The 27,695-nt window shown below is 34.0% G+C and overlaps 1 protein-coding gene across 12 annotated transcripts in view; it reads right to left on the bottom strand.

Moving 5' to 3' along the window:
• Positions 1–27,695, bottom strand: part of PPP1R12A (protein phosphatase 1 regulatory subunit 12A) — a 156,959-nt gene that overhangs the window by 23,363 nt on the left and 105,901 nt on the right. For 8 of the 12 annotated variants that reach the window (XR_004965847.1, XR_004965845.1, XR_004965846.1 and 5 more), the window contains 11 exons: positions 27,206–27,294; positions 26,893–27,050; positions 21,612–21,736; positions 15,044–15,259; positions 13,753–13,847; positions 12,864–12,968; positions 11,537–11,725; positions 10,963–11,139; positions 3,819–3,909; positions 2,372–2,572; positions 1,960–2,128 (listed from right to left, as the gene is read on the bottom strand). Coding sequence is in view for 9 of the 12 variants with exons in the window: in XM_036297882.1 (XP_036153775.1) it covers positions 1,960–2,128; positions 2,372–2,572; positions 3,819–3,909; positions 10,963–11,139; positions 11,537–11,725; positions 12,864–12,968; positions 13,753–13,847; positions 15,044–15,259; positions 21,612–21,736; positions 26,893–27,050; positions 27,206–27,294 (1,615 nt within the window). In the remaining 3 variants the exon portion in view is untranslated. The remainder of the gene's footprint in view (positions 1–1,959; positions 2,129–2,371; positions 2,573–3,818; positions 3,910–10,962; positions 11,140–11,536; positions 11,726–12,863; positions 12,969–13,752; positions 13,848–15,043; positions 15,260–21,611; positions 21,737–26,892; positions 27,051–27,205; positions 27,295–27,695) is intronic. The other 4 variants (XM_036297876.1, XM_036297877.1, XM_036297878.1 and 1 more) reach the window with 4 other exon arrangements.

Raw genomic sequence — 27,695 nt, 5'->3', positions numbered from 1 at the left:
AACAAACAGTTCTTAATGATAGAATAGCTAGTAGGCATCATAAAACTTTATCAGTTTCTGCTTCTACTATTCCCAGTCCTCATTCAGCAGAATGCAGTATTCATTTCATTTCTATTAGACAGCATCTAAGAGAAAATCAATTTTTCTGGAAAAAATATTTATCTTTCTTTAAATCAATGTAAAAAAATATTAGTCTTAAAATTTGTTTCCTTCCTGGGACAGCTAAAATGGCTTCAGACATACATGCTTAGGGAATACTAGGGCCTTTGAATATGCTTTAAGAAGTACACATATATGGAACAAAAAAAAATGATTTTTAAAAGGCTCCTTGTATCATTAACAAAGAGTCACAGCAAAGGACAACCCAAAATTATAGTATTAAGAGGAGTTTTAAAAATTATTTTTGGAATCAGTTTAGAGCAAAGATCTTAAATTCCAATGCCTGCAGTGGCAATCCAGGTAATGAAAATGTACAAAGGGGCCAGGAGGGCACTTTTCCAGGGGGGTGGAGGGCTGCTATTATTTGGCTCAAGTCAATTGATGACATGTGAAAATTCAGACCGAGTGATGCCAAATCTTTTAAATATTCAATAGACAATGGAAAGCTGAACTATTATGCAAATATACATAAGTTTAAATGTTGGCTCAAAATTTTTATAGCTGAAACCGGTTTGGCTCAGTGGATAGAGCGTCGGCCTGCGGACTCAAGGGTCCCGGGTTCGATTCCGGTCAAGGGCATGTACCTGGGTTGCGGGAACATCCCCAGTGGGAGATGTGCAGGAGGCAGCTGATCGATGTTTCTCTCTCATCGATGTTTCTAACTCTCTATCTCTCTCCCTTCCTCTCTGCAAAAAATCAATAAAACATATTTAAAAAAGAAAATTTTATAAACATTACTAGAGGCCTGGTGCACAAAATTCATGCACTCAGGGGTGGGGGAGTGTCCCTCAGCCTGGCCTGCGCCCTCTCGCAGTCTGGGAGCCCTCGGGAGATGTCCGATTGACGGCTTAGGCCCGCTCCCCATGTGACATCCTTAGCGTTGCCATGGAAGTGGGAGAGGCTCCCACCACTGCCACTGCACTCGCCAGCTTTGAGCCTGGCTCAGTGGCACTCCCCCTGTGGAAGCACACTGACCACTGGAGGGCAGCTCCTGTGTTGACCGTCTGCCCCCTGGTGGTCAGTGCACGTCATAGGGCCGGTCACGCTGCCATTTGGTCAATTTGCATATTAGCCTTTTATTATATAGGATGTGCACCTCTCAACTTAGTGGATCAAAAAACTAAAATATCTCAATGACCAACAAAAAAGCAGCTGGAAATTAGGAAAAACTTAATTTTCTGAAGTCTATATCTTACATAATTACTGCTATAATCTCATGGCTGAAACTATGAAATTTTGCTTTTAAAACATAAAATGCCTATAATTAGAAATAATCTTATTTAGTACCCATCTCTGATTTAAAGTAGAAATTAATTAGAATTTAAATAGAAAGCTTATATGTAATAATAAGAAATGTTAATATTGAGCATCAGGATGCCAATATAGCTGAAAAAATCTATTTCTCGAGAAATAAACATAAAAACTATTTTGTTTTAGCAGGGACATTATATGTGTTAAGTGATTTTAGTTTAAATCAATTTCACAAAATCATGTAAGAGACATGATACACATAACAGGCAATAAATAAATACAAGCACTCATAGACTCATAAACAATTCTTCTATACTGACTTTTCTACACTGGTAGATACAAAGATTTTTGTGGCATCTTAGGTTATAAAGATGTGTATCAATGCCAGTTCACATAATTTTCTTTTGACTTTATACTATTCTCACTCCCAACCATCTTATCAGGCTCCCAGTTTGGAATGTTGTTTCTTTTCTGTTGAAATATTAATTAGAAAAACCAATTCAAATGATTTGAAGGAAACAAAGTTTTTTCAAAATTTGGTTTTCTTACCTCTTTCATTTTCTTTTGTTAATCCTCGTGAGTAAGCAGAAGTTATACCTACAAGGCTATTTGGCCTACTTAGTTGACTTGAAGCATAGAGTGAACTGCTCATGGTAGAAAGTGAAGAGGATGGAGTGGTTGAACTTGAAGTTGATACTGATCTGTAACGCTGATAAGTCTGTAAAATATTAGATTTAAAATCCATTTAAAATATTAAACACACTTAAAAACATAGAACACTTAAATTTATTTCAATGAAAAAGTAATGTTCTACTCATGTCAAAATAATTCGGATATCTATTAAAACCCTTTTGAGTATTTTGTATATGGTTTGCTGGCATACAAATCTCCCTTGGATTTTGAAAATCACAGAAATTATTCCTACCATTTTACCTAGCTGTGACATTGGTATACTATTTACCTCATCATATGTTCTGGAGTACTTTTGCTTATAGTCATCTTCTCGAGAGGTTTCTGACTCCTTTTTTTCTTCTTGCTTCTCTTTATCTTGTTTTTCTTTTTCCTCTTTTTCTTTTTCTTCATTTTCTTGTTCTCTGGTTCGAATAGAACGACTTCTTCCTATTGTTTTTTCAGCTTCCTGAAGATCAGTCAATGTCACCCCCTGTACATAAAAATGATAAACTTAATTATGAGGCGTTAAAGCTCACTTTGAAGGAATACTATAATAAAGAAAATGTGAATTAAAAGTCAAATATGCATGTTTGAAATTGGTTTGCAAAATGAAACAATTTCTACTTAGCAATTAACATTCATTCTATGAACAATCATCAGAAACAAGCATAATAAAAGAGGTAAAAAATAAAATGTGTAAGAAATTGTCTCTATATCCAACTAATTAACAAAATAGCATGGATGACAAAAATACCATTATGAATATAAATACTCCCAAAATGTCAGCAAATGAAGAAAAAGCCAAAAAATCAGTTTATATATCAAACTTATATGTATTTATGGTTTTATATATGTATATACCCACAGAGATTTCAGTAAAAAAATAATTTTGAAGGTTAAGCCTTGAAGAACAGGAAGTTGATACTGATCTGTAACTGATCTGTAAAGGTCAGATTTTAAGAAGTAAAAGTATAAAGACAAAAAAATATGTTAATATTCTAGCTTGACATGTGAGTAATGGTAACGCTGAAATAGCTGACCCAGGACTTTGGTGCTCAACTGGGGGAAAAGAAAGACACAAAGGGATATATGGAATATAATTACAGTGGCAAGGAGGAGGTAATGAGATGATAACCAGTCTGAGTGTCATTTTTCTCATACTTGCACAGCAATTATTTAATATACCAAATAGACCCATTTCCCCAAACTCCAAATATTCTTGGAATTCTTTAGTAATTATTATAAATCACATATGATTAATTCATTTTAACACAGATATTCTGTGCCAGATATCACAATAGAAATAAAAAATACTCAAAGAGATATAAGGCATATGCTAATTAGATAAAATACAATATTAACAGTGTAATCATATAAAAAAATACTATGAGAGGGGTACTAAAACAACTTTTAAAAATATTTTTACTGATTTTTAGAAAGAGAGGGAGAGATGGAAACATCGATGTGAGGGTGAACCATCAATCAGCTGCCTCCCGCATACCTCTAGGGATAGAGCCCAAGACCTAGGCATGTGCCCTGACCAGGAACCAAACTGGCAACCTTTTGGTGCAAGGGATGATGCCCCACCAACTGAGCCACACTGGCTAGAGCTAAAGCAACTTTTATCTTTAAAGATTTACTCACATTATATAATGACATCAATATATTTATAGCACAGTAAAAAAGGAAAAGGTAACTTATTTTAAAGTTTCATATATTACAAACATTAAATATACCTGTGTTGACCTTCTAGACTGTCTTGCTTGTCTAGATCTTGCTTTTCTTTGGGATTCAGACTCTTCATCTCTAACAGGAGTGAGGTATGATCTACAGTAATATATAATAATCGTTAGTTGGAGATACAATAACTGTGAATGCTGTTACATATGAATGTGTGAGTGAAACATACAAGTTTAGCATTTTTAATATATTTTAAGAAAACTAGTCTTCAGAAAATGGTTACATCCACTCTGAAATTCAACAATGCAATCTGATAATCTTTTAGATTACATAGAACTAATCATATTTACATATCATATTTTTCAAATTCTTCCTAACTATAGATTTTAAAAGAACAACTATCTCCTTAGCCCCTTTTTGATTCCCTACAACACTTCCTAAGGTCATATCTCAAGTTACTGGCTAAACTCTAGACCGTCTATGCCTATATGGTACAATGGGTAGGACTGAATGCAACCCTCAGGATACAGGATGACTAGTGAGTAAGCAGCACTCCCTGTACTCATGTCCTTACACATTTATTAATGTTTTTGGCAGATCTATACTCTTGTTCACAATAAAAGTACTCTAAAAATTCAAGTGGTTTTATACATGAACTTCTTTAAAATCAGCATTTCTCTTGGGTAATTGATTTTCTGATATAAAGAACTTAGCATTTATTTTCACTAAATCTCATCTTAAAAATCTAAGCCTATGTTCCATTCTGTCTTAGGACATGCATAATTTCAAAAGCATGCAATCTATGCTGTGAAATAATTAAAGAGTTAAACAAATATAAGTCAGAGTCTTGCTAAACAACAATAAAAAAACTTCGCTCTAATGACTAGTATTACTTTAGTTTTCTTTTTGTATTGCAGGGCTCTGTCTCATAATTTTCATTCTGTCTATACATCAACTCCCTAGAGTTCTAAGTTTTTAAAAATTAATTAATTAATCTTCACCCAAGGATATTCTTATGGATCCTAGAGTGAGGGGACAGGAAGAGAAATGGGTGGAGAGTGAGAGTGAGAGTGATGGACATAGCGGGAGACAGAGAGAGAGAGAGAGAGAAGAAAGAGAGGGAAACATTGATGTGACAGAGAACATTGAACCTGCAACCCTTCAGTATATAGGACAACACCCCAACCAACTGAGCCACGCAGGCCAGGTCTAGAGTTTTAGGTTTTTAGATATGAAAGATACTTCCTATTTTTATAACAATATTAGAGGCCCAGTACACAAAATTCGTGCATGGTTAGGGTCCCTAAGCCTGGCCAGCAATCAGGGCAGATCAGGGTCTTCTGGCTGCCAGCCAGGGACTTCCTTCATTCTGCACCACCCCCTGGTGGTCAGCACATGTCATAGCAAGCGATCGAACTCTCAAGAGAACACCTTGCCTATTAGCCTTTTATATGTATAGATGACGAAAAGCTTGTTTGTTGACATTAGTGTTTTAATTTAGAAAATGTTATACATTCTAACATGTCTCCAGGAAGATCACACCATATTGAATGGTTTGAGAAGTACTGAGAGAAGAAACTGGTTTGTGTTTAACTCAGCATTTAAGTAGGGAATACTGCCTCCCCCGCCTTTCTGGTGGTACAACTATTTTTTTTAAAATATATTTTATTGATTTTTTTTTTACAGGGAGGAAGGGAGGGGGATAGAGAGTTAGAAACATCGATGAGAGAGAAGCATCGATCAGCTGCCTCCTGCACACCCCCTACTGGGGATGTGCCCGCAACCAAGGTACATGCCCTTGACCAGAATCGAACCTGGGACCCTTTAGTCTACAAGCCGATGCTCTATCCACTGAGCCAAACCGGTTAGGGCGATGGTGGTACAACTATTAAATGTGAAAAAGTGCTCCATAAGACAACAGCTTGGAAATATAGTCCAATGAGTATCTCTGCCTCCATTCATTTAAAACTTCTTTATGCACCAACTAACCCTATTCAATTTATTGCTTTTTGTACTTCTACCAAATGAGGAGAAAAAAAGTAACAAAAGGAGGTGAAACCTAAATGTGATGGGAAATCCGGTTAAGCAAAAATTTACAGCAGCTCATATGGCTGCATACCACTTTAGCATTTCATGAGCTCCTATAAAAGTAAACATGAACACAACACACTGAATTCTAACTACTATTATTTACATGGTCAAAGTTTTCATATTTAATTTTAAATAGGGTAATACGCATTGCCACTTTGCCCTTTTAACCCCATGACAAATCACTAACCAACCATCACTCTCTTCTAAGTAGCCAAGATTCTTTTTAAACAATTTCAAGTGACCATGAAAGTTAATAAATCTATTTATCATATCCAGTTTATTATATTCAGGTTAGAGGGATGAAAGTTAATAGACTTGTAAAATCTGTTCATTTAAATTTCCCATACAACATTTCCCCAAATTAGCATAAAAATCTGGCCTATCAATTTCTAATACATATATTTGCTATATTTGATAGTCTCCATATGATATTCAGTTCCTTTCTCCAACCTTGGAGTGCCTCTACTCTAAGAATAAGATGTAGAGAAGAAAAATAGTTCATATATTTTGTTTTTTTATTCCAAAGAGCTGATCATTGCTGGAAGCCGGTCCATCCTTGCTGCTTGACACAGTCGCTGCAGGATAGAAACATCTGCACAGCATATGTTTCAAGGGACCTGGCGTATATAGCATACTGTTCTTAATATGTTTGCTCCCCTTAGCGCTGTGTGTTTTAACCAAGGTCACCTCTCCGAGAAAGGTTGTTTCCCCAGGTAGGAATTTTTCCCTGAAGTCAGGGAGGGGATGAAACTCCTTAACTAAGTGCCAGGCGGGCAGTTAATCACTACAAACAATCATGCTTAAGCTACATAATCTTTACTCCCTGGAATGGAGATAAGAAACGCCCTAACCTTTGTAATAGAAATTGACAGGATTAAAATCAACTGGGATAAATACGGATGTAACAAGACAATAAACAGAACTTCGCTGGAGATCCAGACCAGAACTTGGCTGGAGATCCTGGCTAGAGATCCTGGCTAGGCTGCTGATCAACTGAACGCTGTCTCTGTGTCATTCCTTCTTCGCCGACTCCATCCACACCTTTGGGGACCCCTGGACCTGCTGGGGTTGGACCCCGGCAGATCATCAAGAAGACAGCAGAATACAGCGAACTCCATTGAAGCCTTAATTATTATCCTAGATAATAAAAGGCTAGTATGCAAATTGACTGAATGGTGGAATGACCAGTCGCTATGATGTGCACTGACCACCAGGGGGCAGATGCTCACTGCAGGAGCTGCCCCCTGGTCATCAGTGCACTCCCCCAGGGGGAGTGCTGCTCAGCCAGAAGCTGGGCTCGGGCTCACTGCTGGCAAGCACAGTGGCGGTGGCAGGAGCCTGTCTCGCCTCCACGGCAGTGCTAAGGACTCCCGGGGAAGAGCAGGCCTAAGCTGGCAGTCAGACATCCCCCGACGGGTCCCGGACTGCGAGAAGGCACAGGCTGGGCTGATGTTGTGCACTGGGCTTCTAGTGATACCATACTGTCAGACTGTATCTCTCTCTTTTTTTTAATCCTACCAGAGGATGTGTTTTTTTAATTGATTTTAGAGAGAGAGGAAGGGAAGGAGAGAGAGAAAAAATTGATGTTAGAGAGAAACATCAATCAGTTGCCTCTACTACGAGCTCCAACTGGAGATTGAACTCGCAGCCTAGGTATGTGCCCTGACCAGGAACTGAACCCACAGCCTTTTGGTTCACTGGACAATGTTCCAACCAACTGAACCACCTGGCCAGGGCAGACTGGCTCTTTTATATAACAACATAGGATATATAAGTTTATTACTTAGTAGTCTTACACTGCTTACAATTTTCTGAGCAATGGAAAGGTTGTTATTTTTAAAGTAAAACTTTTCTTTTCCAATAAATGCAATTATTCCATATATATTTTTTAATTCACTGGCATTTACTGTCTGAAAAACATATTTATTTATAATGTTTACATTTTGGCTAGTCAAACAAATTACATCTTTAAAAATCTGAATACCAACCCTTGCTTCATACTTAGCTTTTTTCCTTCCAGAGGGAATATAAATGGGCAAAGGGAGCTGCCTGAGCAAAAGGGAAATGGTGGAAGAGAGCGGTTATATTGAAGCAACAGTTCAATGTGAATCTGTGCTGCAAATACAAAGTTATTAGTAAGATACTGCTTTTTTTTTTTAAATCCTCACCTGAGGATATGTTTCTATGGATTTTTAGAGAGAGAGGCAGAGAGAGAAACAGAGAGAGTGAGAACCATCAATCAGTTGCCTCCTGTACGCTCCCTGGGGATCGAACCTGCAACCTGGGTATGTGCCCTGACTAGGAATCAAACCCACAACCGTTTGGTGTACAGGACGACCCACTGAACCACACTGGTCAGGGCAGTAAGGACTATCTTACAGTTTGAAAAGACTATGAAAAATTAGAAATACTTAAACAATAGAAGAATTTGCTACCATGCTCCATTTATCTAAAGCTAGCTTCTCTACTCCACCTTCCCAAAACTAATCCTTTGGAAATCTTAACTAATAAAAACAGGACTCCTCACCCAATCAGATCAATAAAAACAGGGAAATTCTAAAATACGCTGGAATTCAATAGTGTTCATAGTAACTTTCCATAATATCCCAACGTACATATGTAATAGTACCTAAAGTAGCATAAATGTGTTGATTTGTTTTCAGCCACCTATATTCTTAAATCATCATATATACATTTTGGGGGAAAAATTTTTAACCATCTACATTTCAAAAAAATTAATGAAATTTAATTAAAAGACGAACAGAAGAGGCCAACAATGTATTCAAATTGCAAACAAATACTTGACATGAAACAAAACACAAACATCAATATTACTGCAAACATCATTGAAACAAGGTAAGACAAATTTTCTGTAAGAGACTAGGAAAAATGTCATTAGGCACATTTTGTTTCTAATGCTATTAGAATCTGCTCTGTCCTTACAATTATCTCCAAATATTTAATTCCCAATCTTTAATGTCTTCTAGGATTAATCCTAAAAAGTTGAAACTCAACTTTCTATAACAACATAAAAAAATGTGAGATTAAGAATTATAATTTGTTCTTAAACAACATATGATTCTAGGTATATATTCATTAGATATTGTCACTGAAGAATTTTTAAAAGCATGTAATGCTACAGTTAAAAAGGATTCTGGAAGTTAAAAATTATGTAAATCAAATACCTCAATTTACAGAAGAAATTCTGACCTGTAGAAAATTCTAACTTTAGGATTAAGGAAGAACAAGGAATAAAAAAAACCCAAAGACTCCTAACCCTTTCTTTCCTTGGTGACCCCAACCCATAAAAGCAAAACACTCAAATTTATTTTTACTTAAGAGAATGATGGATGCCTATGCCTCTCTAATTTCTGTTGGCTGATGGTCTTATTAAGAACACTTCAAATAACCCAAACTGACTTAAATTCATAAAAAAATAAAGAAGGAATAATTCAAATATGATATGACCTATATAGGTACTCCAATCACAAAATTCAAACCACTTGTAATGGCATTATTAAATTGGATTACAAAAATATATGAAATGTAAATTTAATGACAGAAACTAAAGATGCAATGATAGGAAAGAAAATATTTAACATTAAAAATAACATTTTGTTACTTTTTATATGTTCACCACAAATATTACTGTAAGAATCTTACTGTTAGGATGCACTATGAGGCACCAAAGACAAAGGCTGTATAAAACTGTCCATTTATGAATACTATGTGTCAGAAATAAAACAAAGTTAACCTGGTCGGTATTTTACAAAAAAAAAATCAGTTATGTAGCTAATTAAATTCTGCAAGAGTGAAATATAAAAAAGGTTACACATAGCTTCCCACTTTCCTTCTTTCTCAAGAGGAAAAACAAAATTCAAAGCTGGACCTGTCCAGTGTAGTTCAGTAGTTGAGCATGGACCTATGAATCAGGAGGACCTATGTCTGAGTTGCTGGCTCGATCCCCAGTGGGGAGCATGCAGGAGGCAGCTGATCAATGATTCTCTCTCATCATTCATGTTTCCATCTCTCTCTTCCTCTCTCTTCTGCTCTGAAATCAATAAAAAACATAAAGCTAGGGACTATGATATAGAAGAAAGAAGACTGTACTGATTCTTCTTGGATGCAGCTTTAGCTCTCACACTAACTAAATAAAAGTGGAAAAGTCACTTATTTCTGGATCTCAGTTTCCTTCTGTAAATTGAGAAGATATCCTTTCCACATCTATGATTCCACACCACTGACAGAACACAAAATAAATTCATAGCTTCTAAAAATATTTAATTAACGAGTGCCTTCTATATACCAGAATTAAAACTAAGTGAATGAATTAAACAGTTAAAATTATTTGGCTTATACATATGCACAAGAAGCCACTTTTCACCAAGAGAATCTTAAAATGAAATTCTCAAAGGTAACAGCAAAAACCATTTAACATCCATCAGATTTCTTAATAATGAGGGGAAAAAATGAGAAGAATAAAAAAAACCTGTTTTTGTCATGTTGTATCTGGTTTTCTTTTAAATATATTTTTATTGATTTCAGAGAGGGAGGGAGAGGGTGAGTGCAAGATAGAAACATCAATGATGAGAGAGAATCACTGATTGGCTGCTTCCTGCATGACCCCTACTGGAGACCAAGCCAGCAACCCTGGTATGTGCCCCTGAGTAGAATCGAACCTAGAACCCTTCAGTCTGCAGGCCAACACTCTATCCACTGAGCCAAACCAGCTAGGTGCATTTGGTTTTCCATGAGTATGATCATGTGTGAATAGATCTTCATTACAAAAATATTTTGAATGAAACCAACCATTAAAAACAGTAAGATGGCTAAGTAAACAGACAACTGTTTGTCTCAAAGCCTTTAAACAAAACCATCAATTCTGTTCTGGGTGGGTTAGCAAGCCTGAATGCTAATTAATGATTAACTATATCAATTTTCATAGTTCTGAGCTGATATAGATTACTTCCTTTATTATCCTAATGGAGAGATGGTGGTCAATTTCACAAGATTACAGAAACAAAACAAAACAAAACAAAACAAAACAAAACAAACAACTTCCATCACTGGGCAAGATATAGCAGCAGTTCTATTAGGACCTTTACACACCTGCGTCTCTCCCTGACCTCTGACGTGGAGGAGACAGTGCCAGCAGTAGTTGTAGTCAGGGTTGTGGTAGAGGCTGCAGCATTTACAACAGTTGGAGCAACAGGAATGGTCACTGCCGTAGGAACACTGTCCTTTTCTTTTTCAGTACTATCCTCAGCCCACAAACGATTTGAGGTACTATAGCATCACAAGCAGCAACACAAAAAGAGAAAAGGAAAACAGCTAAACAATGAAAGCACTTTCTAGCAGCTGAAAACATGTGACTACAGGGATGGATTTTTTTAAAATACAAGGCAAGACGTTTTTTAACTATGAACCAAAAAGCTCAACCAGAGCTGTCAAAGAGAGAAATTTGTATTTTAAGCAGCCTAATTCAAGGAAAGTTTGCAATTCAGGAATCTAATTTATTTCCCCAGACATGCATCACAGCAACTTTTTGGAACCAATTTTTGTTCGTAAATGATTTTAACATGGTAAATGAAAAAATCCAGAGCCCCACAATTTTCTAAACAAAAACGCATGCACGTACGTAAGCACATAGTAAGCCTGAACACAAAGTGTATCTGTGACTCACCTGCTTTGTGTGCCTGCTGAGGAAGAACCCGTTGTAATCTTTGTAGTAGTGCTTGTGCTGGAAAGCAGGCTTTTCTGAAGCCCAGCTGCAGAGGTAACTGTTGGTGTTGATGTGGTGCTTGGAACACTAGAACTAATCAAATCATCTTGTCTTCTACCAAAGGAGCAACTAAAGGAAAGAGTCATATCTCTATAGAATGTGTTTGTATGTGTATTCTATAGTCAATGTCTATACATTTTAAGATTCACAAGGCTAGGGGAAATCTAAAAAACTGTGTTCCTAAATACACCACCAGCTCCAGCACCAAGAGTTGCACCTACAACTTGCTAGAGTTTAGATAATTTCACTAATTTGGTAGTGTATCATTTTACTGCCTCCCCCCCTCCTTCAACAAAATGCAAAGATGATCTGATCTGATATTTTACATTATCTGGAACTGTTCCAGACCATAAGGTCATGTCTGTCTGGGTCTGAGAAAAAATACTGTGGTTTGGATTTACTCAAGGAAAGTTAAGACTTTGACATTTTTGAAGAAAATTGTTTCAGCAATGGGTCACATCCTTAGGAGTGATCCATGCCTTATTATATTTCTTTGTCTTTTACTCTATTTTTTGGTTGCTTTTAGCCATGAAATAATTATTTACCCCCCTAGCCCCCCATATAATATTACCAACATTCTAATTCAAAACATTTCCATAGCTCTGAGTCCTAAGACAATTGAAAAATTTCTAGGTCACCAAATAATGACCAGGTCAATTAAGACACTGATCTATTTCAATTGCTCCAGTCAATTATATAAGGAGCTCCTTTTTCACATGCTACAATTGAAAAGATACTTCATAATATATCAAATTAATTATATATATATGTGTGTATACACACACACACACACACACACACGCACACACATACATATACACACATATATATATACATACACACGCACACACACAGCAGGTCCTCAAATAACATCGTTCGCTCAATGTCATTTCATTATAATGTTGATGAGAAGCCGTAGGAACTCAACTCTTATTTATATTAATCAGCCTAAAGTAAAATTGGTTTCATCATATGACGTCTTGCTTAAAGTAGCAGAACCTACTGACATTATGTGAGGACTAAATGTAATATAATAGGAAGGCATCAGTAGGTGCAAAGTTTCACTCATTTTAAAATATATTCTGTTTTTCAACGTTTTATTTAAACATCAAATGATATATATTTTTAAAAGCACATTTTCTTATATAATATTAAATTGAGGAATTCAAACCAACGGCCTCATATTTTTATAAAATACATAAAAGTCACTTAAGAATTATATTACTACCTTTTATGATAAGTTGATCCTTCATTAATTGAGCTATTCCTTTTGAGATCATCTTCCCATTTTCTTCTTGTATAGGAACTACTTGTTCGCAAACTTGAAGAGTCTCTGAAAAACAATATACTTCAGATTCTGATAGATAATTTGTAAGTAGGGTTAAGGAAGCTGTACATTAATAAACATTAGTAGAAATAGAAACTAAAAAAAAAAAATCCCTTGGGAAAATACTTTGGCATATTTATTAAGAAGTGGAAGTAATTTTAGTTCTAAAATTCTATCCCTAAGGTATAATGCTATTTATAGGGGGGAAATTAAGATGTTTGCAGACATTTAAATTATGATCACAAAATATTAGAAATTTAAATGTCTATAGTTTTAGGAGGGGAAGTGGTTACTTTAATTCAACAGATCTACGCTATGGAATATTATGTACTGATGAAAAACAATCTAAGATTGCATATGAGATGTTAGATTTAAAAAAAGTCAAGATACAAAATTGGAGGCTTTAACATGATTACAACTATATTAAAAAGCTCACACTCTATCTGCTGAAAAATAGGAGGAAACAAACTAAATTAAATAGGGCATTTTTTCTACCCTTCTTTTTTCCCCCTTTTCTGTATGTTTTACATATTTAGAGAGTATGTACTACCTTGTGACCTCATTTGCCACCACTGTCCCCTCGCTGTGCTCCACCACATATCTTTTTTCACTATTCATGAACAGAGCAAGCCAGAACTTCCTCAAGAGTCCTTGGTATTCTATTAGGAATACCCTCCTTCTCTTCCCATAACCCATATCCCACATAATTACAACAATGCTCATGCTTTAACTCTCATGCTAGATAATAAAGACTTTATAGGAAAGACAAAGCAAATCATAATGAATCTACCTGTTTTCCTTCTCTTCAATGTCAGATGTACTGGCTAGTCGTCTTGGTATTGTAGGTGCAACATATGCAAGCCTAGTTCCTTTACTATCTTTCTCCTATAAGACAGAAAAAAACCAACAAAAAACCCACGAGTGAAAATAAATGTGTGATAATTATAGGTACTGCCAAGAGTATTTATTTAACAGCCATCACAGTTTATAGTATTTCCATAGCTAAAATCTAAAATTGATACCTATTAATAGTCAAGTACTATAAACACTTACGGACAGCCTATTCAAACTAATTTTCTTTTCTTTCTCTTTTGATCTAAAATTAGACAGCATTCTAACATAAGAAAAGAAAAATTCCTCCACATTTTAATGACTCTTTCTAAAACTACTGTAACAGATTACTTAAAGTAATGCTGTATCAGAAGGTAAACTATCCTTATGGTTCATTAATTAAGTCCCAATGACTTAACACTTATGTTATATAAGGTATTATCTTGATATTCTACCCTTTAAAATGTAACAATACTATATTCAAAACAAAATTATTTTAATTATATATAAATAAATATCTCCAAGTTTGGTTGAGTGTTTAAACAATAACATCTGATACATCCCAACTATATTGGCAGCCATATATATGTTGGAAACAATAGGGCAATAAATTCATACAAAATAAAAATATTAAAATTACTTGATGCAAAATTCCATTTCTGAATTTCTGATACAATAAAACACTCCTAAACAGAGAGAGAAAACTCTATGGAAAAAGAGTCCAAGCACTAAAAATGCAGAATATAAATAATCTAACTATATAAAATAACACTGAATGAACTGTGGTACATTCCATGTGATGCAATATAATACTGCCTTTCAAAATACAGTTATTAAAACTACTCATGAAGACAAAATTGCCTGTGATGCATCAGATGGAAAAGCAGGTAAAAAAGTTGCAGATACTAGATAAATGCAACTTAGGAGTATAATCACATTCTAGAATAAATGTGTTCCGAAACTTTGGAAAACTTATCTAATAAATAAACTTGCTCCTTGATATATTTTATGGTAAATTCTCAAGTAAGATAAAGAGTTCCTTTATTGAACGTAGTCTAATCATATGTAATGATTCCATATAGATATTTGTTTAAGGTAGGGACATTTGTATTGACATTAAATTATTAAGTCAGGTGAATTAAGTTGATACATAGATCTAATGATACATAGTAGAAAATCCAAGGGATCTGATGTTGCTAAAAAACAAATCATTAGAGTTTTCATAGAAACCAGATTTTGAAATACATTACCTTTTCTTTATTATCCAAAGAGGAGGAAAGCCTGGGACTTGATGCTGAACGCATAACACCCGCAGTGTCTTTTTCTTTCTGAGCCTCTTTAGATGCCGTGATCTCTGCAAGTGCACCATAACTACCAGTCTTCCTAAGTCCTAACCTCCACGATGCAGGAGACTCATCTTTTCTCTCTTCATCTTTGGAAGAAATTTTTGTAGCTGAGGTTGGAAACTGTTTTTATTATTAAGGAGAAACAAAAAAGAATTATCAAGAGATCATTCCTTAAGCTGGAAATAGTAAGTTTACAGAAAAAAAAAGTTTAAAATTAGTTAATAGTTTCAAGAATAACACTTTTACTAAGCAGGTTAATGTCTTAGTCAAAAGTGAAAAGATCTAAAACTGAAAAAGGAATGAACTACCTTTCCAGGAGTTAGATTTAGAAAACACACTGCACACTTTATGTCACACAGAAAAATTACGCTGCAAATACAGAGAAAAGAAATGAGCACACCAATAAGGACTTAAAACCATGCATTTTTGGAACCAATATTCATATTAAACTTGTTATGTTGTAACCGAACATAAACCCTTACACATTGAAATGCCTCACCATAGATTTTTCTCCCTTACTGGGCACAAGAACAATGCCAGTTTTGCGCAAGCCCTGCCTCCATGATGCGGGATCTACTGATTCCACCACAGGCATGATAGGAGCAATGAACTCATACTAAAGCCAATTAAAATAAGACAGGTAAAGAGATAGATTGAAAGCATGAAAACAGAAAAGAAAGTTATGAAAAAAAAAACCACACCTTTTTCTTTCATAAAAAATTTTTACAAATAAGTTAAAATCCAGTAAGTGGGTAATAATTCAATCTTTAAAAGTTACTGAAAACAAGTTCCACTTTTAGCATGAAAAAAATCTAAAGAATATAATAAACGTCTAAAGCAGTAAAAGGCACATAGAGCAGATAATATTATAGAATGTGAATGAATAAACTATTTCACTTCAAATTTTTTTAAATTCATTTATATATTTGGGTTAAAAATTTTAAATTCAGCATAATCAATAAAAAAGTAATGTGACATCTTCTGGTTACAATTTTTTTCAGTAATATTTTAATATCATAACCTTATATTTACTGTTTGATTTTTCCACTAAACATTAAACATTTTAACTAAAAACTTTGGTACAAATATTAATTTCATTTCCAGGGCTTTCCTTCCAACAGTCCTAAAACTGAAACATCTGTTATCTTTAACTAGTTCACATCATCAACTTCACTTACAGAATTTAAATATTCAATCACAGTGAAATATGGATGGTGAATATGCAACTAACTAGTTGCTGCAAGCATAGGATATGACTATTTAAAAAAAATCACTTCTTTCATATTTACTGCCAAAATTTGCTATAATTAGCAGATTAATAGAGCTTGCTGAAGCACCCATGATGACAGAGGGCCATTTCACCAGACAAAACTGTTATAAGATACCTCTGGTACTTCCAGTAGTTAATTCCCATCAACAGGGATGAAAACAGACATATGATATACAACATTCCCCGAAGTGTGTACTGAGGCACTCCAGGGTGCAGAACAAAATCACAGGAGCACTATGGGATATTTTAAAGTTTTGAAAGAAGCAGAGTAACACCTGTTGGACACTGTACAAACTTTCATTATTAACTTATTTGCACTTAACTACTTAATAAATGAAACAAGTATTTCTTTCAGCCAAGTGGCACTGTGAAAAGATAAATTAGTAAGACACTAGGGGCTCCATGAATCGAAAAAGCTCAGGAACCACATGGCAGGCATTGAGGTGACTGGTTATTGATTTCTGAGATTAAAGTTATAGTCCTCTAGAACAGGCGTTGGCAAACTCTTTTCTGTAAAGGGCCAAACTGTAAATTTTAGACTTTGAGACCACAGAGTCTGTTATAGCTACCCAACTATGTTGTTGTAGCACAAAAGCAGCCACAGGAAATACATAAGTGAAAAATGTGGCTGTATTCCAATAAAACTTTATGTAGAAACACTGAAATTGGAATTTATGTCACAAAATACTCTTTTGATTTCCTTCCCTACAACCATTAAAAAAATTTGGAAGCCATTCTTACTTGTAGGCTATATAAAAGCAGGTAGTGGGGTCCAGCTTTGGTTCACAGACCATGGATACCAATCCCTACCCATGAACCTCCCCAAAACTGGAAACAAATGTTACTTCTCTATGATAAGAAGGTCAGATAGCAGATAACATTTACTGAATGTTGTAATGGAAACAAACATTTAACAAATGTTTATTGGTGTCAGGCCCTAAGCTAAGTGCTTCACATGGGTTATCTCATTTAATTCTTACAACCACCAAATGAAATACTATTACTATTGTAGAGTTGAGAAAAATGAGGCAATATTATAAATTCTGAAATAAATATTGGTTGCACTATAATGACTGACATACTTCCATTCTGTCCAACATGAATTTGCTTTTAAGTTCTGGTGTATATATTCAAAAGCACCTTTCAATTTTATTTGAAATATAAAGGACCTCTCTAAAATACTCACCTATACTCACTCCCTGAAACTCTTATTTTAGCTTTAATGATAGGGCACTACTTTGACTTTCCTACTCTTCGGATCAGTCCCCCTTTTTGATCTTTTTGTCATTCTTGTAGTTGGCAAGTTTCCTTGTCATAGCCCTGCAACATAAGTACTACAAGAGTTTATTATCAGATCTCCTATGTTCTCTTTCCAGTTTCTTCTCCTGGTGGTTGGGTGTAGGGTGCTGTCTACTTCTTCAGGCTAAATATTAATTGCATTCAGCTTATTCTTCAATTTGTTACTCTCTAGCTCAGTTTGACTTCTAAATTCCCATTCTTGATCATCCCTGAATTTCTATTTACCTTTAGAAAAAACACACAACACAACTTGTTATAGTTCATATATCTTACCATTTAGTTTGGGGCTCTATATTACTTTGAATGAGCCTTAAATCAATGTGGTTTTAATCAATGGTTTGTTCTTTGAATGGTTGCTAATACTGTACATAATCTTACTGAGTATTATACAAAATGAAGGTGTGGTATCAAACTTCAGGTTGAAACAAACTTAAGAAAAACTATAATGTTAAACTGAAGTACATAAAGTAGTACTGAACATTGCCGGGAGCCGGTCCATGCTTGCTGTTTCAAGGGACCTGGCATATATGGCATACTGTTCTTAATATGTTTGCTCACCTTCTTGGCACTATGTGTTTTAACCAAGGTCTCTGAGAAAGGTTATTTCCCCAGGTAGAGATTTTCCCCTGAAGTTAGGGAGGGAATAAAACCTCTTAACTAGTGCCAGGTGGGTAATTAATCACTTTAACTACGAACAATCATGCTTAAGCTACATAATCTTTACCTCCTGGAATGGAGATAAGAAACGCCCTAACCTTTGTAATAGAGATTGGTAGGATTGAATCAACTGGTATAAATACAGATGTAGTAAGACAGCAAGAGACAGAACTTAGTATACGGAACCAAGAGAGACAGAACCTAGGCACAGAACCTACACAGAACGTTCTCTAGAGACAGAAGAACTTTGCTGGAGAGAACATGGCAAAAGATCCTGGACTGAACCTGACTACAGAAATTGGCAAGAGAACCTGACTAGAACCTGGTGACTGAACCTGGCTGGAGAACCTGGACAGAACCTGGCTGAAGAACCTAGCGAGGGAACATGGCTACAGAACCTGGCTGGAGAACCTGGAGAACCTAGCAAGAGAACATGGACACAAAACCTGGCTGGAGATCCTAAGCAGAACCTCTCTGGAGATCCATACCAGAACTTGGCTGGAGATCCTGGCTAGAGGAACCTGGCTATGATGATCACCCGAAGGCTGCCTCCGTGTCATTCCTTCTTTGCCGACTCCAGACCACACCTTTGGGGACCCCTGGACCCGCTGGGGTTGGACCCCGGCAGAACATAATAAGAGGCTTTAAAAAAATCATACACTAATGATAAAAAGATCACACCAACCATTAAAAAATAACACATCAATTTTTTTGTACACTATGAATTTACTGCTTTGAATAAAATTTGTCTATTAAACCTTAAAAAACAAAGACTGAAACAATATAACCTTTAAATTAGGTTATGATGCTTGAAATTGAGAATTGGTATTTCTAAATATTCAAGTTATAGAAGCAAATAATTATCAAGTTAATTTAATTACAAAATCAGAATTCTGAATAAGAATTTTATAAGCAAACAAGTTATTAGCTCACTAATCTAACAGAGCTATTAAGTGTTTGTTTTCAATTAGGGTAATTGGCATAAATCAAGAGGTAAATTGCCATAAATTTGGAGCTATGCTTGAGAAAAATACAATTAATCACAAGAAGTCTATTGCAATTATTTGACTCTGGTAAGAAAGACATGGCTTAGCCAAGTACTCAAAAGAATGACAGCCAGTTTAATGGCCAACTATTCCAAGGGGATGGAGCTTTTGAGGAACTTTGGCTAATCCACATTCTAACAAATAATAAATCAAAAGAGCTAAAATTCATTGAAGAAGTATATAGAGGTTATATAATTAAATAAGACTTTAGTTAAAGCAGCTTGTGGTGACACCAGTTATGTATGACATGATAACCAAATTCTCTATAAGCAGCTAGAGAATTCCATTTGAAAGCATATATAATTTTAATCATATGAACATGGGATCTAGCTGAACTCAAGAAACCCTTAGTTCTAGACTGTAGAAGGTTAAGACAACTACTCATTCATACAGTTTTCTGATACTCAAACCACACAAGTGAAATCCATACATTTCTACCACTAAGATTCACATTATTGATTTCATTAGGAAAAGTTTTAGAAGAGGATTAGTACTAACAGTATAGATTTAAAAAAATTCTCTTCTTTATGATTTTAAAAGACTCACATTTTGACCACTTGGAGCCAAGCCCAAAGATTAGCAAGATTGACACTATAATAGAAACACTATAGGGATTTTAACATTAGTCCTCAAACCCATGCAAACCAAATAATGTCAGATAAGCAACAAAATAAAAAATGACAGCTACACAAAATGTACAATCCCTGAGTGCACCCTTGATTTGAAAAAAGAAGTTAGGAAAACATAACTGTAACCAGGAGGGAAACTGGGGAAATCTTGAGTATGGTCTGCACATTAGTGAACGCAGATAATAACAGTATTATATCAAAGTTAAATTTCCTAAGTATGATAATTTTAGTGTGGGAGTGAAAGATAATGACTTTGTGCCTATGAGATACTCAAGTATTTACAGCCAAGTGTTATACTGACTGTAACCAGTTCTTAAATGGTTCAGCAAAAAAGATGTGTGGAGTTTGTGCATGTGTGTTTGTGTTTATATAAAAAGAGGTACATGAGTATACTCCTTAAAGATAAGTAAGGGGCAGTGGAAAAGAAGTCTTTGAAAACAGATAAGTAGGTAAAAAAACAACTACACAGAACTCTTAATCTTAAATTTGGGTTTAAAGAGGTACAGGTTCTGGAGTAGAAGGAAAAATAAAGTATTTAAAAAGATTAACACACTAGTTGAAAAGCACTGGTTGGTGAGAAAAGAAAACAAGAAGGACAAAGAACAAATGGAGGACAGAATAAGGGAGAAGAGGAAGAAATGACTAACATTTTGGGAGCTTTAGTCACTAGCCAGGCTCTCAACAAAAGATTACAATGTTAACTTACTTTCTTTGTTTATTGTTTATATATACACTAGAGACCCGATGCACGAAATTCAGGCCTTCTTTCTCCTGGCTGCTGGCACTGGTTTTCCTCTGGCACCCGGGCTTCCCTTTGGCACTAGGGATCTAGGCTTCCCCCCCGGCCGCTGGCAGGCACGTGGGACCCAGGCTTCCCTCTGGCCGCCAGCAGGCACCTGAGACCTGGACTTCCCTTGCAGGCCCAGCTTCGTCCAGAAGGACATCCGGTCTAATTAGCATATTACGCTTTTATTATTATAGATATCTTTTTTCTTTTTTGACAGGTAAGGAAGATAGTAACTCACTCAAGGCATAAACTTAAAAGAAGTGGGGGTCAGGAGGTAATCTCTGATTTGTCATCAAAGATAATGCTTTTACTGGTAAGCCGTACTTGCATGCTTAGTGCTTTGTATTGAGCTAGAAAATCTATATTCTAGTTTTTTCATTGACTTGTGGTAGTACTTTTTGGGCTTAATTTAACGTTCATGTAAAACATGCACCTACAAAAATGCACCTTTGCCTAACAGAGATAAATGATAAAAAAAAAAATCTGTTTCTCAGTTTCAACTGAAATAAAAACTACCATGATTATTAATTTTCATATGAAAAGTTTAATCTTTCCACCACTGATTTCTGATAACTATTAACTATAATATCAACTGCAAAAAGCATTAAAATATAAGGATTCAGAGGAAATCTAGTCAAATTAAAGAAAGAAAAATATATTCTTACTCTAAAACCTTAAATATTTGGGGGATAAATTATAAAAATTTAGAACTGTCTTAATGTTTTAACCCAAACAGTACTTAAACAGAAGATATGCATTTTTAGCAAACATAATTTTGGCTTACCTTTTTTATAGGTGATGTAGGTGTTGCCTGACCAGATGGCACAGTAGGTGTTGTAACAGCTACAGGAGCTGCTTGTGTACTAGAAGTATTGGCATTAGTTACAGAAGCCATGGGTTTTGTCTTATCTATTTTAATAAAAAAAAATAAAAAAAAAGGAAGAACATTAAGAGTTCAGATTCTATATGAATTTGATTTCAATGGCTTGGAAAATACAATTTTATATTCCATTTTTGTTTAAGGTTTTGTTAATTCAAAGTCTTTCCCCACTATTAGTATCCCTTTTAACAAGTAAATTTTTAATGGAGTTTCTAGAAATGTCTCAGTATATATGTTAAAGTAAATGAAATAATATGAAAAAATACAAAGCTTTAAAAAATAAAAAGCATAAATAGAATCTGACTTGTACTTTTAACATATGGAAATTTAAAACATATTTAAAATTAATCTTTAAAACTTGAATGCATAAGTTCATGTAAGTAAAAAAATTACAAGAGCTGTGCAATTTTTTAATGTTTAAAAACTTATATATCTAAAGCTGATATTCTTTATTCCAGAAATCTAGAAGTGCTTTTTGTCAATAATCAGCTTAGATTCCTGACAAAAAAAGTATGCTTCAAAGTCATAAAAAACATGCCTTTTCATCCCTAAAAAGTCTATAGTTAAATGGGTATAATATCAGGTAAAATCTCTTTTCACAATATATCAAGACAATTTCTAACTAGTAATGAATGACTTAGAGAAAGATTTTTGAAAATATTAGAAAAATCAATCTGATGATAGAAAAAATCCAGACTGTATGTGAACATATAAATCAGACTGGCTTTTACCAAAATGATCACATATAATTTAAATCCTTAAATTAACTGTAATTTATAAATGAACTAGAAAAGTTACTTTCCAAATGGTCATAGGTCATTTTACCTAGTTTTAAAGTATTCCTTTGGTTTCAAAATGGGGTAGGACAGGTGTCCTTCTAGAATCTAGACTTTGAGAAAGAAGTATAGTGCTTTAAAACCTTATGAGAAACTCATTTTCATTATACTACCTTACTCCCTCCTTCAGATCACCAGCTTTCCAAAAAAAATCTTCCATCTTATCATTATTGTATGTTGTTATACTTTAAAAGTAGACTCCGGGGCAAGTATAGACATCCTACCAACAATGTGAATTTGCAATGATTCATTCACTTCTATTTACATTTACATAAACATCCATAAGATGTTAAGTTGAAAAGCATATCTTAAACTATACCCAAGGACACGGCTAAACTGTCACATTTGAAAACTACTATAACCTTAGGTTTTCAAATAAACTGAATCAGCTAGACTCAGTCCAGTAAAATTTATTTTCATTGTTAACTAATACCTCTTTTCCTTCAACAGAAGCTAAGTTTATCAGCACAGTTAAATACAAATCATGAATAATCTAATTAGCCCATCTTCCTAGAAAATAATCCATTTAAATGGAGCAAGTAATTCAACATATATTTGTTGTCTGCAAACTGCAAGAACTGTCTAGGTCTAGGTCCTGGAATGTATCAGTCAATGAAAAGACAAACTATTTTAATTGCACAAAGTTTACAGTCTAGTCGAAGAGATAAATAATAAAAGATAAACTTCAAAAGATTTTATTTTTTCTTTTCTCCCTATTTGCTTTTCGTTTAAAAATTTGTTTCTTATCAGTGAAATATACAAATCAAAGAATGTATATGCATGCATGTAAACATTTATGGTTTAAGAATAATGAAACAAACTCCAGGTGTCTACTAGCTAGCTTAAATAAACATTATTAATATTGCACAAGTTTTTCTATCCATTTGATTTCAATGAAGAATGAAAATTTTCCAAGTCCTAATGGCAAAAGAACCTAAAAGCAAAAATATAACTCCTTTTTCTCATTCCCTCAACTACTTCTCAAACTTATAAATTATTTGAAAGGAAATTATACTTTTGGTTAAGTTCCTACTTTCATATGATTTATGAAAAGAATACCAATTTAAAAACTGGTTTAGTACATAATTGGTGAAAGAAAATTCAGCAAAATTGTTATTTTATGTCAAAGAGTTTCCCAAGAACCTAACCATACAAAAAGTAGAAAAAAAGAAACAGTTTAGAAATTGTCAAATCAAGCTGTAGCTCTACAGGGAAATGGTTACTTTCTTAAGCTTGCCAAATAAAAGTATGATAAAGTCTTGTTGATATTAAAAAAGAGAAGGAGCCACACAGCATTTACATGGATTAATTCTCGAGATGGAGTCAAATTTTCCTGGCACAACTCACTATTAGCAACAGGAAGAACAAAATTATCATAGTACAATGCTTCAGAAGAATGTTTAAACTTAGCTCAATGAGAAACTAAGCAGAGAGTGACTGGTATGTTTAAGCTCCAAACAAGGAACTGATACAATACAATTTGATGATAATTAGTTCTATTTATATTTATAGAATAGTAGAGTTTAAAGAACTATCCAGATCATCAAGTCAAATTCTTCTCATTTTACAAGCAAGGAAATTTCAACCAAAAGAGGTCAGGAATATTGCTATTCAGTGGCAAGACAGCCTAAATCTGTCTTTTGATTGTTTTAAATAGCTCCTCAGTGCCTACCATTGAACAGTGAAGTATATAGAAGGGACCAATTTAAAAATATATATATCAAAAATCTCTGTGCGATGCCTGGATTTTCAGTTCTTAAATTCTACCGTGAGTAGTAAAAGATTTGACAAATTAGGAGATCTGGGTGCTAGTCCTGGCTTTTTTGTTCACATGTGCATATAATCTAATTCCTAATTATATATTTTACTATAGATTGGGGGCCAAGGCATGTTGCACAAGGAGAGTAACCATATAAAAATAATGTTAAGTACTTACAAAAGTATCTGGGACAATTTAAATTTAAATGATACCGTTTCATCTTGAACATGAGAAATAGCACAAATTTAACTGAAGTGATATTAGGTTAAATCAATAGTGTAGAATTTTATACAATTATTATATGAAAACCAACACGTACTAGTAAAGCAATTGACTGCTATATAATTCCCATTTAAAGCAGGTATTATAAGCATGATTTTAGAGAAATCTGAAATTAAATATATCAACCACACCTATAATTACATCCATGAATCAGTCCATGTTCTTAAATACTGTGCATGCTGATTCTCATATAATTTGCTTTTATAATTAGAAACATTTTAATTAGTGTTATAGAAATAAATTATAATATTCAATAACTATTGCTTTTGCTTCCAATTTTACCCACATTACTGTCTCACCAAGGCAAAAGGTATGCTTACCTAAACAGCAATGTGACAGCAATAAATAAAAACAATTAAAGCCCCAAGTGACAAGAATGTAACTACATATATATATGTGTGTGTGTATATATATATATATATATATATATATATATATACACACACACATATATATGTGTGTGTGTGTATATATACACACATATACATATATGAACTCTGTGTATTACTGAAAAATAATTGTATGATTAGCCATCTTTCTAAAAAAAAAGAGGGGGGAATCCAAAACATATTACCTGTTAACAAAGCTAGTCTGTATCTGTTTAGCAATATCTTGTTTTTAATGGGAAACTTATGTTCCTCAACATGTGTTTATATGGTAAACTTTGTCTTCTCCCATTTTCTTATATAAAATATTTTGTTGAGTAAAGATAAAGTGATTCAAAACTGTTATTGTTTCTAGAGGAGATATAGGTAGTACAAGAAATTCTAGGGTTCCATTTTGTGTTTACTAATGACCAAACTGGTTTTGATAATGATGACAGATTTTTCAGTGAACTAAAAAATCTTACTGGAAATAGTATATTTTTTTCTGAGAAAGCTGTATTAAAACACCAGGTTATATAATTCAAAGACTGTCAAATGGAATCTCATACTGTTCAGAAGTTTTGACTGATTAACTGATACAGAATAAGATAATAAATGTTAATTAGTAAAAGCAATTTGGTAAAATTTACAAAAATGTGGGCAAGAGAAAAAATACAGAAACAATTTCCTTGACTATATAAAGGAAAAGAATGTAAACTGTTATGGCAGCATTGGTAATGCAATTTAGTAGCATCTATGAAAATTGAAAGCATGGCTAATATCTGGTGACAGATGATTTGACTTTGGGTGGTGGGCACAAAATGCAATATATAGATCTTGTATATTAGAAATTTACACCTGAAACCTATATAACCTATTAACCATGTCACCCCAATACATTTAATTTAAAAATTAAAAATAAACTAACAAAATAAAATTAAAAAAGAAAATGTGACTAATATTTCAATTTTAAAGTATATCTACTAGAAAATCTCTTGCACTTATACACAAAGAGGCAATTACACAAATGATTACTGCAGCATTATTTGCAACAACAAAAAAATGGGAATAAGGTATGTATTTATCAGAAGGAAAATGAATGTATTTAATGAATATTATTTAGCAACTAAGGGGTAAATTGATATAGATATGAACAAATCTAAAAAATACAACTTTTGAATGAAACAAAGCAAGTTGCATAACAATTCCTAGAGGGTAAAAATAAAAACAAAGAACAACGTTATAATTACTTTGTATTATTTCTGAATGTACTTGTAAGGTAAGAGTATAGAAATGGACTAGAAGATTACTGAAAAAAGTCATGATAGTAACTGCCTTTGGAAAGAAAGCAAAGGGATGTAGACTAGGGTATATAAAGAAGACAACTATAATGTTTTAATTTTATTAAAAGACAATTTTAAAGCAAATATAGCTAAATGTCAATAGTTATTAAGTCTTGGTAGTTAAAATATGAATGTTTATTATACTTTTACTGTCTTTAAAATTTCTCAAAGTAAATTTCCCTACACTCCTACATGAAAGTAGGAATGTAGGGAAATCTTGATTCATCTCCAACTTTCTAAAATTTTACTATATCTTGGGTAATATTTGGGATGCTGCTGGGACCTGCTTTTGGACTTTAGGGCCTCAGAAAATAATAAGAATATAGTTGAATTACTGTAAGTCCATTTAGACCTTATCTACAACATCCTAAGGGAGAATTAGAAGTCTCTTTACTGTCAAACCTAAAAAGGTAAGAAAGAGACAGAGGTGGACAGGAGCCTCCAGGTAATTAGAAAAAAGAAAAAAGAAAAAAAAAAAAAGATCACAACTATACTCCCTGAAAGGTAATTTACTGGTTTGGTAGATATCCAAACAAGTAGCAAATAAGTCTGAAAAGTTTCAAAATTACTTAACACTTCCTTCTATCCTTCAAATTTTACCTGTTTCAGCTTCTGATTCTGAATCATCTTCCTCATCTTCTTCACTCGAGCAGCTAGATTCATCTTTCTTTCCTTCTTCTTCATCATCAACCTTTTCTTGTTCCAGAGATTCAATACGAGATGCATTTTTCTCTGGCTCAATAATCAATGTCTCTTTGCTGTGAAAGGAAAATAGCTTTCAAATAATTATAAGCACAAAAGGTCAAAATACATAACTCTTACCCAGACTTACAATATTTAACAATCATTCCTGTGGCCAGCATGCCAACTCATTCATAACAATAACAAAACCTACTTTTAATATTTTACTTACTTTTTAAAGGTCTTCTGTGACTGATTATTGTCCATATTAGCTGTTGATTCAATTAGTGGAGATTTCTTCTCCCGTTTTTCACTATGGAGCTTTATGAAAGTTATGCAAAGGAAAAGAAGAATATTATTAAAATAATATTAATTAGTAATATACAAAATTTAAAATTATAACAAAATAGTTTTCCAAACACTAAAGACAACCAAAATAAAACAAATAAAATTTTTAAGTTGCACCTAAAAAGGGCTTAGGTAAAGAATAAAAAAGACAAGATAATTAAAAAAACTCCATGAATTTGGATTATTTTAGATCCCTCTCAACTTTATTTCACTAAAAAGTCAGGGCCCAATCACCACATAGGATGTCTGATAATATTTTACTTAAAAATCTGTTTCCTAGTAATATCATTCCTTGCTTATCCAGGGCCTGCTATTTGAGAAATCTGAGATTTTATAGCCTCTGCTTTCTAATTAAATTAGAACATATTATTTAG

The sequence above is a fragment of the Myotis myotis genome, unplaced genomic scaffold (genome assembly GCF_014108235.1).
Source record: "Myotis myotis isolate mMyoMyo1 unplaced genomic scaffold, mMyoMyo1.p scaffold_m19_p_3, whole genome shotgun sequence".
NCBI classification, from domain to species: domain Eukaryota; kingdom Metazoa; phylum Chordata; class Mammalia; order Chiroptera; family Vespertilionidae; genus Myotis; species Myotis myotis.
Note: the sequence above shows the minus strand (reverse complement) of the source record. Positions and strands in the feature narration are given on the sequence as shown.